The sequence below is a fragment of the Neospora caninum genome, chromosome XI (assembly GCF_000208865.1).
Source record: "Neospora caninum Liverpool complete genome, chromosome XI".
Classification (NCBI taxonomy): Eukaryota; Apicomplexa; class Conoidasida; order Eucoccidiorida; family Sarcocystidae; genus Neospora; species Neospora caninum.
In genome coordinates this window covers 3,115,719-3,128,140 of record NC_018397.1, presented here as the reverse complement: position 1 = coordinate 3,128,140, position 12,422 = coordinate 3,115,719, and the positions used below count along the sequence as shown (strand labels likewise).

Here is a 12,422-nt window from a genome sequence, read left to right as displayed (position 1 = left end):
AGAAGGTTCGGCCCCTGATGAAGAGAGAGAAGCCGAACAGCGTGGCGGGGACGGATAAGCAGCAAGTGAAGAAGAAGGAAGAGAAGCAGAAGGAGGAGAAGAAGGAATGGGAGGAGAAGAAGTCGAGGGAGACGAAAGTGGCGAGCGAGCAGCGACCGGAGAAGAAGAGGACGAAGGAGCGACACAGGAGGCGGTTTCGGCGGGTGTCTGGGACACCACGCGTCCTCCTTGCCGTTGCTCTCTCTGGCAGGTTTTCCCCATTTCGAGGGACTTGCAAGTTGTCAGAGAAGGAGTCTCGCAGAGTCTCTCTGCTCTTTTTCTGTCCCAGCGGGCTCGCCCCGTAAAGGCAGCTGCTCAAAAGACAACCAAGACTGCAGACAAATCACGAAGACCCCGCCAGAGAGGTGTTCGCTTCGACGGAGCGACACGCGTTGTGTGGAATCCTCCGCAATAGCGGTCGCGCTCTCCACAGTTCTGTTTTGGTCCTTCGGGTGTATCTAGACATCGAGATGCTCACAGCAATGGACTCCGCCACCTTCCACCCCACATATACAGCTAAATAAAGATATGTGTCCATATGCGTGTACATACATCAGTATACATACTCATATATGTATGTGGGATTACGGAGAGTTCTTTGCTGATGATTACTTGCGCACAATTATGGGTATTTCTCCCGAGGGAAGCGGCGAGACGGGTGTTTCGCTACGTTGGCAAGCTGGATCTCGTGCCGAAAGGCCCCGCCGTCGTACTCTTTGGTAGCTGTCTCCTTCGCACGCTCGCGCTCCTCCTTCCTGTTGCTCATCTTCCGTCTTGGTCTTCCACGTCTGCAAGTGAAGCTGTGACTCCACCCCCGCAAAGGATCGGGAAGACTGGCGAGATCGGCGGCTGGAGAACGAGACGAAAACGCAGCCTCTCTTTGAGTCGCAAAAACACTTCACGAGAGAAAAGACGGGAATGAAAGAAAGAGGGGAATGGAAGAAAAGAGAGAACGCGGGCGCGAAGAAGGAATCCTGTGCAGCGTCTGGTCCCTCCCTGCGAGGTCAAGATCGAAACGTGCGAGAGAGCGCCTCCTCGAGTGTGTGTCTTCACATCCCAGCCACCGTCTCTCGTTTGCTGAGGCAGTCTCTTTTCTCTTTGAAGGAAACAGGGGGGAAACAGGAGGAAAGAAAGCGTTCGGCATCTTCTAGAGCCCGCAAGAGACAGGTTTTGTCTTGCCTTTTCCGCGTTTCCGAGAAAATGTGTTTTGCGCGTTTCTCACTTTGGGTACCGGCTTTTCGCCCAACCGCATGCAGACCGACAAACACGGCTTTACGGGGTGACTCACGCCAAATCTCTGCGAAAAAAATCGCGTTCTGCTCGTTTCTGAACTAACTTTCTTCTCTCTGATATCCGTGTCTCGTTTATCTGTATTTTTGCTCCACATCGCGTCGTTCTTTGATGACACTTTTCTCGTTGATTCTCGCGCCTAGCCGTCACACCTTGCCGCTCTGTCAGCTTCGTTCTTAAGTTTCGTGGTAACTTCCAGCAGAGACCGCCCCAAGCTGTTTCTCGCTCGCAGTGTTTTTTCTCCTTTTCCGTGCGAGACTTCGGGCTTTCCCTCTCTCATTCGTTTTCCGGCCAAAGGGCGGGGAAACAAGACCTGTCCTCGTTCGTCTTTTCCCGTGCCGTCCAGGCTCGTCTTTTCTTCTGCCTACTGAGAGCAGCCTTCCCCTTCTTCCGTCTCTCCTTCTCTCATTCTGTCCTTCTTCTCTCGTCTCCTTCTTCTCTCCTGGGCAGAGAGCGTCGAGAAGGGACGCTAGCGGCGAGGAAGGATAAGAAGAGAGGGGAGGAAAGCGAGTGAAAATGCGCCTCCGACTTCCGCGATAAACCGAGGGAGGCGTCGAGGAGGCTGAGCTCTGTGCGTATGCAATCGAGACCGCGCGGGCGCGCCGAGACCCGTTTGTTGAAAGCCAAAAGAGCGACGCGAGCACGCAAACGGAAGAGCCGAGGGAGTGGAAGAACGCAGGAGGCGCTGTCACACAAGACAGGTGCACGCATTCTTCCGAAAGGGAAGACGGAGCGAGAGGCTGGGAAGATAAGCTTTTGAGGCAAGGGGAGAGGGAGGCAAAGGCACAGAAGCAGGCGAGAAGGCGCATCTTGAGAGAAAGAAGGTAGAAAGAGACAGAAGAGGAACGCATTCTCTCTCCCTGTGTCGAGACACCGCGTTCGGACGTCGAAAGAAAGCATGACAAGGAGAAGACGGGTCTCTTGACTGCTGTCTGCATCTCCCTTTTTTTTCTCGTGTGGCCTCCTCTTCTCCGTTCTTCTTTTCAGTTTTTTTCGGGCGTGCAGAGGAGATGCACTGGTGTGCGTCGCCCTTCTAGGTCCACGTTTTTGACAGAACAGAGCAGCGGCCGCCGTCCAGTTCTTCGACTTTTTTCCTTGTCCCCCTGGGGGTTTCTCTGCTTCGTCCCGCGCCAGAGGCTTTCCTCCATCTCTTCACCGTCATCTCGTAATCTCCTGCTTCGTTTTCCTTCGCCAACTCGTCTCCTGTCTCGCCTCTCGTCTCTACAGTGCCGTGCGCACCTCTTCTCGCCTGCCTCCTCTCGTGTCGAGTATCTCCTTCTCTTTCTCATCGTTTCTCTGTTTTCGCGCCTCGCTTCCTCGCTCCTTGTCTCCTCGCTCTTTGAGTCTCCAAGATGATTCGATTTGTGTTGTTGCTCAACCGTCAGGGGAAGACGCGCCTCTCGCGGTGGTACGAAGGCGGGTTGTCTGACCAGGAAAAGTGGAAAGTGGAGAGTGGGATCCACGCAGCAGTCCTTCAGAGACAGCGAAGGTGGGCAAACATCCTCGACTTCCGGTCCTACCACCTGGTGTACAGGCAGTACGCGGGGCTCGTCTTTGTCGTGTGTATCGACAGCACCGAGAACGACCTGGCTGTGTACGAAGGCATCCAGCTGTTCGTCGAACTGCTCGACAAGTACTTCGGGACGGTCTGCGAGCTCGACATAATCTTCCACGTCGACAAAGTTTACTTCCTTCTCGACCAGTTCATCCAGGCCGGAGAAATAGTTCAAACAAGTCCGAAACTGATCGTCTCCCGCGCGAAACGCCTGGACGGTCTCGACTGACGAAGCGCGCGCGGCTCGGGTGTATGTGCACTGCCCAGCAAGAGCGTGCCTGAAAGCGAATTCCGAACAGTGCGAGAAAGGCGAGAAACGGAGACGACCGGAAAAGCACGGTGGGAAGAGACACAGGCTTGGGAGCGCGGGTACGTCTCCTCAGAGATCCGCCGTTTTCCGGCGCAGCCGCGTTTTTGCTACTTGGCTTTCTCGCGCACATCCCGATTGCGGTTTTGAGGAAGCGCTGTTGCAGGGGAAACGACGCGGGTGTCTCTGCTCCTTCTGTCAACGATCTTTGTGGTCTTACACGCCTTCTCGTCCTTCTTTGCTTTCTCTTCTAGGCGGAGCGCTTGTCTCCTGTGCCCGCATTTGTTTCCTGGAACGAATCGTACTGTTTTGCTCCTCGCTTCTCTCCTTCCTCTTGTTCCAGTCCCTCCTCATCTCTTGTGTCTCTCTCCTATCTGCGTCCTTCGTTGGCAAGAGGCTGTGCAAGGCCGGTTCTCTTCGCTCTCAACGCTCCTCCCGTTCGTATCCCTGCTCAATTGTTTGCCGCTTGACAGTCCACGCCCTCCGGTGCTCTCGTGCCTTTCGCCTCCCTCATCCGTCCCCTTTGTCTCTTTCTCTTGCCTTTCTCGTTCCATCTCGTCCTCTTACCTCTCTGTCGCTCTTCCTGCTATGTCCTAGACCTTGCGCATGCAATTCATATATATATATATATATATATATATATATACGCGTGTATATTTACATGCATATATATATATATATATATATGGGAGTGGGGGAGAGAGATGTCAAGTGGGTAGGTTTCTCTGTTTAAAGGTGTAAAGTATTTCACCGTAGGGCATACGACGAATATACGCTTCTGGTGTCTTTTTTTTCCTGTCGCTTTCCGAGAAACATTGTGTACATATTTATGTACGTTCGTGTGGCCTCCATATTTGAAGTCTTCACGCCTCCCCTAAAGGATACAAAACTGTAGATTGCAATCCTCAACAGGGCCTCTTTGTTTCCAGATCACGCATATGTGTGCATCTGTATCTCCGCCTCTGTGAAGATATATGTATATATGTATATCTTTTTTTTAAAGCATATGTTGCTGTTGGGTTCATGTACTTCGGTCTGAGGCCCGTCGCTTTTGTGTCAGGCCAGGACGCCTCGCAACGCAGACCTTCTCGTTCGTGTGCGAGAAACAACCGGCAGTTCTGTGTTTGTTGCATGCAAAAAGACACAAACGTCGCCTCTGCAAATATTCTCATCCCACAAAGGCCTTCTTTCGCGACGCGCCTCTCGATTGAAGCGCGTGAAGTGATGGACACAGCCTGAGCGTTTCCCCTTCCAAAGTATGTACCAGGATGCACATAAGTGTATGAATATCATATATCCTATATAGAGACGCGTTTTGTATATAGTACACAATATATGATTATGTAGCTCACGCGTGGGAGTGGTCAACGGAGCGATACCGCATGCATATATAAATATCATATATGTATTTGCTTTTCTGCGGCGTGTCCGCATATGCCCCATTTTTGGGGCGTCTCGGATTGTGGGCATACTAGCAAGACTGCCACGCACGTTTTTTCGCTGTTAAACGCGGCCGCCTCCCCCGTGTACATACACGGGTCATCTCGAATCGAGTTGGAAAATCGGGGGATGCTCGTGATCTCTGAGTCCCGGGAGCAGACAAGATTGTTTCAGAGAAGCATTCCGGAAAAGCACGAAGTTTCTGCACTGCAGAGACATCGTTTTGCTGCCTAGAGAGGAACGCATCACAGCTGAAGCCCCGAACTCTGGAGCAACTGTGTTCCTGTTTTCGTCGCCGGCAGTCTCCCATCTCGGCTTTTCCACGCATCGCTCGGCAGGTGACGCGGAACGAACGCTGGAGGACCAGCCCCAGACGGCCTCGAGGCAGAGAACCGAGGAAAAGCGCAAACCGGGGAGGCAGCTGCAGGGGCAGAAGACAAGGAGGAAGAGGAAGCAAGCGAAGAAGAGAGAGAAGACGAGGCAGAGGAAAAAGGCGGGGAAGACGGGACAGGAGACGAGCAATGAGAAGGAGAGAGAGACGCTGCCGCAGACTGAGTGAATGTTTGTCGCTTGATGGGAGTTGACGTGGGATTCGCAGGGAAGGGGGACTCCGAAGCACGAGGCCACGCCGCCGAGTCCCTAGACACCACAGACTCGGCCGCAAGTCTCTGTTCCTTTTCTCTGCGAGGCACAGCTTCGTTTCCGTGTTCTCGCGAGAGCGCCGGGGGGCTGGAGCCATCGTATGGGCCAGCGAATCTCGGCTTCTCTTCCGGATAAGACAGACACAGGAGAGGCGAAGACGAAAGCGAAGAGGACAGGGACGAACAGAGAGAGCGAGAAGTAGAGGATGCTGAAGCCCTCGAGAGCGAAGGGCGGCGGGAGGGAGGAAGAGGTTCTCGGGGGCTGGACGCAGGAAGAGAAGACGCGGCCGACTGCAGCGGGGCAGATGCAGCGGAGGAGGCAGAAGCCTTGAAGACCGCCGAAGCAAACGAAGGGGTCTCTCCATCGCAGGTGTCGACATCCACGTTCAGCAAATCGTCCAAATCCTCAGAGTCGCGCCGGCAGCACAGCCACGGCCGCCCACTCCTGAGGCCGTGGCCCCAGGGGTCGGAGGACGGCGAAACTGGACGGAAGGAGGACGAACAGGGAGAGGCGGAGGCAGGTAAAGCCGCGGCCGAAGCGGGAGAGAAAGACGAGGGAGAGGATGGACGGAGAGACGCCGCAAAGGAAGACAGGTGCAAAGCGTCCGCCGCAGAAAAGTGAGAGGAAGTTTCGAAGGGAGCCAAAGCCGGACGCTCGGGGCTTGCGGGCTTCCCGATGGAGGCCTCTTCTCCCTCTTCATCGGCCTTCTCGGTTTTCTTGTCATCCTCGTCGTCGCCTTCTTCCCTTTCGCACGCTGCGTCTCCCCCGTCGGCCTGCCAGGACGCATGCAAGGCGCTGCTCAGCCTATCCCTCGATTCCGGCTCTGCACGGGACGAGCCGCATGCGGCAGGAGCGGCGCGAGAAGCTGCGGCCGACGAGGAAGGAGATGAGGCTGCAGAAGTGATGGAACACGACGGGCGGAGAGAAGGAGAGGGGACAGCTGACTTGGATGGCAACGCATTGACAAAGGATGAGACAGACGGAGAAGCTGGGTCGAGGCGAGGCTTCCGAAGTCGTCGTGACGGGGAAACATCGAGGGGAAGCACGTCGGCGTCCCTCTCCTCTTCTGCGGCCTGTGCATTCTCGACTTCTGCTTCGTTCGGTTTCTGTTCCTTCGCCTCCTCTGCTGGCTCCTCCTCTAGGTCCTCTCGGCATCCCTCATGGTCGTCCTCTTCCTCGTCCATTTCGTCTTCGGTGTACATTGCCTGCGAGAATCCGAGGCCTCGGAAATGCTGCAGAATGATTCCAGTGGCTGAATCTCTCGGTCTCGCTTTCCGCTGAGTGTTCTGCCGCCCCGCCAGTTTCCTCTCCTCCCTGGCACTGCCTACCGAGCCGCTGTCTCCGTCCCCTGCGGGGTCTGCCTCGTCTCCTCCCTCATTTTCTTCGCGCCCTCGTTGAACTACTCGCCGCGGGAAACCTTCTCCTTGGGGCCCCGCTGCAAGTCGTGAGAGCACAGACGCCCGATGCTCCGAGGGAGGCGCCTGCGCCTGGCAGGAAGGAAAAACGGTGTGTCCTGCTGCACTCGAGGACTGACGAGCCGCTAAAGAAGACGAAACATGCGGTTCCTCGTCCCCGTCGCGTTCTCGGCTCGGGGGACACAGCGGCGAAGACGAGGGACGACAATCCAAATGCCACGCTTGGTTCTTCAGCATTGAAGCGCAAGACGAGGAGGAAGCGCAAGGGTTTCTCCGCTCCCCTTCGGGAGGAATGGCATATTTCCCGCAGTTCCTTGTTTGTGCTTCGTGTGAGGGTTCTTCCTTTCGGCGTTTCGCATTCGTCCACTCATCCCACGTCGGGTGTATGTACACCCGATCTCCGGGGGAGTCGGTGAACTGGCTGTCCAGAAGGCGGCTCCGGTGCGGATGTCCATTTTGACGCCAAAACGCGTAGCTTCCGTGTGCGCTGTCTGGCGTCCACTGCGACTGAGAAAAGTTCTGGAGACACGTGGCTTGGCTATCGTCCGCCTGGGAGTTCTCTCCACTGCGCAGCAGGAAAGGCGGGGACGGCCGAAGCAGGCAAACGTCGTCGCTTAGGAGGAGAGCCTCGTCCTCCAGAGGAGAAGCCGAACACAGTTGCGAACCGCTCATCCCATCACTCCCCCGTAGGCCGTTTGGAGTCGCAGAGGACACCGTGGCGGCTCCCGTAAACACAGTCGTGCCACGGAGAGGGACCAGATTGGGCGCAGAGAAGCACGCCGGTGGCTCTGTCCTCACGTGCCTGTCTCTCTCCGCACAGGGCTACCGAGGAAACTGCGTACGACAGCGCTTCTGTATCAGGGAAAAACAAGAGGGCAAAGACTAAGATGGGACGCGAAGAGAACCCCGTTTCTTTGTCTCTCAAGACTCGTGAATCTGCAGTCGGGGCGCGCCTTCAGGCATCTCCCCAAAGCGGGTGTCGTTTCTGGAGCCGACCGGATGCAAAGAGACACAACATGTCCCGAAATGGAGCCGTCTCTGTTCAGGGGAAGCTTGGAACGGACGCTCATGGCCGTGTGCCTCGTGGGTCAGACGCTGGAACCAGTCGCCATGTTCAGTCGGTTACTGCTGCCTCTCTGGGGTCACGGAGCCCGGAAGGACCAAGAAAGAAACGGAAGCAAGAGGGGGGCACCCGGAAACGCCGGCGAATAACGCGAAAGAAGGCGATCGAGGCGAGTCTGAGGGACGCGGGGCGGGGGAGACACGCCAGGACTTGCGCGAGGGCCGAAAGCCGACCTCGTTTCTACACAGCCAGCAGCACCGAGCCTTGCAAAGCACGGGGCTTCAGGGAGAACCTCTATTCACACCGATCCGAAAATTAAAGAGGGAATTCCTTCTGAGGGAATTTTGGGGTTTGAGAGAAGGCCGAGAAGAGAGAGACTGGGAAGTTTCTTCGGTTCCTCGACGAGGCCGATGACGGCGAGCGAGTCGCTGGGTAGAGAGCCGGACAGCACACGAAAAAAAGTTGGTGAGTTTTGGGCGCCTGGATTCGAAGGACGCACGCTTGTAAGAGAGCTTGAAAGAGTGGGAGAAGTCAGATCCTATGGAATCCAGACGTTTTTTTTGCAGGGGGAAATGGTGTCTTGTCGCATGCGTACACCAAGGAAACGTAAACAGGAACACCCCATCTTGTCCGGGGGGTTTTGATCAATCGCCCTCCTCGTCGTTCGCCTTGTTTTCAAGAACTCGTAACGGATATCACGCGTCTGCAGGTGGTTTGTTTCTCACTCAAGAGTGTGACAAGAGAGACGGGTTTGGGGGGAATTGTTTTCCGACAAAATCACCAAGGAACCTAGAGGACCGGCCTCGTCCGTCCACTGTCGGGTGTACGCGCTTGCAGTGGGGCAAGACAACGTGGGTTTGTAGAGGCGAAATGGTTTTCCTCACGATAGGTGATTTTCCTTGTGTCCCGCCAGCACAAGATCACCTTTCTGATTTCCGCCTTCAGCAAATTTGCATGTGTTCGAGTTCCAACGTTCGGGGACCAATGAGAGTTTCCCTTCGGTGCGGCCTGCAAGTGCGCAAATCCCGTGTGCGAGAAGCCTGCCAGAGTGTGGACCAGTCTCTTTGGTTTGCGTTGGAGCGAGTCTGTGCTCTGTCCTGTTTCTTGCACAGACACACAGAGGCAATGCAACGCCACTCACGTACACAACACACACGAATGCACACAGCGAGCGTTAAAGCGCATGTGGAGTCGAGAATGCCCGGCCGCTTGCGCTACTTTTTAGTCAGGGGCTCGGCCGGCGCCGGTTGCGGAGGCCTGGAGTATAAGTCTGAGAGATGGAAACGCAGCAGTCTGTATAGTGCTCGGCAAAAATGTAGGCGCACATCAGGTGTAGAAACGAGAAAAAGAGAGGGACGATGCCACGAATAAAACGGTACGAATGTGGACAGTCAAGGCCACGTATCCGGAAGCACCCCGTGACAGAGAGTTAATTCTCTCCATTTCGTTTTGCCCGAGACCGACATGCAGCCCGTCGGATGTTCCTCCGTGAGGCACTTACGGCGTCCTAGAGAATGGAGCAAAAGACCTGTTCCGCAGAAATGCCTTTCTCGAGGAAACCGTTCGCTGCTTCAGAGCGGAAGGTTTGAATCTGCAGTGTGGACACGCAAGGGCTAAATTTTTCGACAGCTCTCTAAGGAAGCATGGTTGTTGGGAGTCGCTGATGAACGGCTCGAGGGTTCAGGTAACGCTAAGATCAGCTAACGCGTTTTCATCCAGAGCTTGAGAGTGCCGATCTTCTTCTAAGCAGAGTGCCCGATAGCAGGCGCGCGTCTGCCAGTAGCTCGGCAAAATGGACTGTTGTGCGGTATGAAGCGCGTGGACAGCGATGACAGGGGTGCATGCCTTTGTGCCCATGGATGTTGGAAGAAATTTCTGGAACGGCGCCCCTCCAAGCTCAGAGCATTCTGCCACAGATTTCTGCTACGGAAGAGGTCAGCAGGGAGTCGACGCCTACTCTCGACACGTGCTGGTCCGTCCGTTTTCCATGCGTGCTCGGGGGGGTCACCTTGGTTTGTGCCATGTAGACCGTGAAGTACTCGCGCGTCGCCGTTTCGTCTGCCGAGAAGCATCGCGGCATACAGCGATCGTGCCACAGCAGTAGAGACAGCATCATGAGACTCTGAGTACTCGGATATGCGCTTGATGGGGGTCGAGCTTCTGTTTATGTTTCTGTAGGGGGACCATACATTGTAGGGTTTGGGCATGCTGAAAGGTTCTTAAGGCCTAGTTTTCTGTCAGAGACAACGAAGGTTTGGAAAGTTCTCGACAGTCTTCAAGCTGTCGCTGCCAGGGCACCCCTTTCTGAACTTGCGTCTCTATTCATCAGGTCTCTCCTTCTTCCAGCCGCACAGGCGCGACATGCTAATGTTTTGGGCTCCCAAGCTTTCTCCACCGTGATTTCTCTTCTCGCAGCCCATGGGAGCCGACGTGGTTGCACTGCGGAGATCTTTTTTTTCGACTCCGTGGAGCATGAAAGCGTTGACGGTGACGAACAACTTTTGAGCATATGCTGTACACTCGCCTTGTGACGAACATCGTTGACAAGGCTGGCAACACCCTGCATCGATCGCGCGTGTTGGATCAAAGCTCGGGAGAACGGGCCGCTTTGTTTTGCCGCATTAGCAAGCGAGGATTGATTGAGGTACGCCTCAATACAGCTCTCATGCACGGACTCTAGTGTGATGCCTTTGGGGGGCATACTGAGACTCAGAAAACAAGGGAGGCACGGAAGACACGAAGAATGTCTGGACACGCGAGCAACTTTGTCGAGCATGCCGTCTTCTATACGCTCTTTCTTCCAGTCAGTCCTTACTCTATCCGGTCCCTGCGCTGGATGGCTTCGGCGAGCACCTACGCCTCTCCTCACACCCCCGCGTTTTTCTGTCATTCCATTTTTTCTTTTTTCCGCCACGAACACGGGTGTCTCTCCCTTATCGCCTACACTCGCTCATTCCTCGTTGTACGACGCCGTTTCTGGCGTCATGAAACTACACTACGAAGTGCTTGAGTAGTTGTTTCTGTGGAAAGCGATCCCCGTCTATTTCCGGCATGGTGGGCTTTATTCTCGTCGGCTGTTTTCTGCAAATTTTGTGTGGAGCGGAGGCAGCTCCTCTCAATGAGACGCTAACGTTGACTATCTCTTCCAGGTCTCCCAGACCTGATGCAGAGGCCTACATACAAGAAAAGAGCGACGGGGCAAGGGCACCACCCCAAAACGGTCAGGCTTCTCGAGGGAACGAATCGTATGAGCCAGATGTGGTGACTCGTCGTGAGGAGGACTCGGGAGACGGGGTGAAGCGCTCGCAGTCAGCCGTCTCTGAAAACATCAGTAGACACCGAGCGGAAGTGATACTGCAAGAGTATCTGGATATGCTGGCTGAAGAAAGTGACGCTCGTCTTGCATCCGGGATCCCTAAACCGGAAGAAGGTGGAAACGCAGGAAGAGTAGCGAGCACCACGAGTCAGCTGGTCCCGTTTCACAAGGGCAGGCGCAAGAAAAGCTCCACGTGGTTCAGTGATAATGATGACATGCAAGTGAGGAACAAGTCATCAGGTTTTTTCGCGTGGCTCAGTCGCCACCAGAGGAAGGCTACGGTGATTGTGGGAGCGGCTACAGCTGCGCTCGTGTGTGGACTAGGTTGGTACGGTTGGACAAAGTGGGGGAGAGATGAAGATGAAGATTTCGTCTTAGACTTTGGGCATGAAATGTGGCGGCCAGTAGGAGAGCGGCGACCGTATTCGACAGATGTCAGTACAGACCCAAGTATCCTCTCTGGATCAGGTGACTCCCTTAAGCGCGACCCTCCGCCTTCGACACCACGTGGCAGCCCGCCGGTCGCACCGAGTGGAGGTCCGCCCCTGAGGCGTGCTCTACGGAAGGCCGATTTAGAAAGTGATGTTGAACACGAAGACCTGAGAAAGGCTTTCGATATTTCACCGAGATATCATCCCCCTCCGTCGTACTATGCTTCGACCCCATCTGAGGCCCCTGCTACGCCTCCGCAAGCGTCGACTGCCTCTCCCGCGAGAGCCCATCCCGACTGAGCCGGACCACGTGTCGTTGTCGACGGACGTTTACTGAAATTGCGTAATGCTTCGAACCAATCGCCCCTGGATCCGAAACTGTTGGTGATCTGAATTGAGAGAGTCTACGGGACGCGGCGCCGATACCAGGCACAGTCGAGATCGATGCTACAGCGGCAACCGCAGCCTCAGTAACAGATTCAGGAGTCTGAGCTCCTGCCGGCACGCACCTCCCGACCATAGGCCCGCAGCAGGAAAGGAGAGTTTGACGCTTCGCACTGGCATGTACGTGGACGATTCAAGGTGGCAGGCGTCGTGCTCTCTTTTGGATGGATCTTCGGACCGGAGCCCTGTATGCAATTGAATGCAGCGCGATTGTCAACAAGCTGACGGATGCTCCCTTGCATGACCCTGTTGTCTGGGGGACTGCTGTGCGTCGACTTGAGACCACATCCGATTCAAACACAAAAATTTCGGTGGAAAACCCGGAGGCTCGGTAGTCATTTGTAATTTCGGCCTGGAAGACGGTCACTAGCGATTCCGTTGCTGCTTGCCTAGCGGTGGTCAGTTCTTGTCGACGTCCTCGCCTGTGCAAGTTAGCATGCCTTCCAGCGTACAAGCAGTGCTGAATCAAGCAGGTAATGT

General features: G+C 55.2%; 3 protein-coding genes across 3 annotated transcripts; 2 read left to right on the top strand and 1 right to left on the bottom strand.

Moving 5' to 3' along the window:
- Nucleotides 1-2,681: 2,681 nt before the first annotated feature.
- Nucleotides 2,682-3,113, top strand: NCLIV_056750 (Ap4s1 protein, related; the record flags this gene model as incomplete). The annotated part of the gene is made up of 1 exon (XM_003885230.1): nucleotides 2,682-3,113. One exon carries the CDS (start codon nucleotides 2,682-2,684, stop codon nucleotides 3,111-3,113), a length of 432 nt encoding a protein of 143 aa, XP_003885279.1.
- Nucleotides 3,114-4,876: 1,763 nt separating this feature from the next.
- On the bottom strand, nucleotides 4,877-7,360 carry NCLIV_056740 (hypothetical protein; the record flags this gene model as incomplete). Its single annotated transcript, XM_003885229.1, has 1 exon — nucleotides 4,877-7,360. The coding sequence occupies one exon, from the start codon at nucleotides 7,358-7,360 to the stop codon at nucleotides 4,877-4,879; it is 2,484 nt and encodes an 827-aa protein (XP_003885278.1).
- A 3,442-nt stretch (nucleotides 7,361-10,802) lies between these two features.
- Nucleotides 10,803-11,798, top strand: NCLIV_056730 (conserved hypothetical protein; the record flags this gene model as incomplete). The annotated part of the gene is made up of 1 exon (XM_003885228.1): nucleotides 10,803-11,798. One exon carries the CDS (start codon nucleotides 10,803-10,805, stop codon nucleotides 11,796-11,798), a length of 996 nt encoding a protein of 331 aa, XP_003885277.1.
- Between the last annotated feature and the right edge of the window lie 624 nt (nucleotides 11,799-12,422).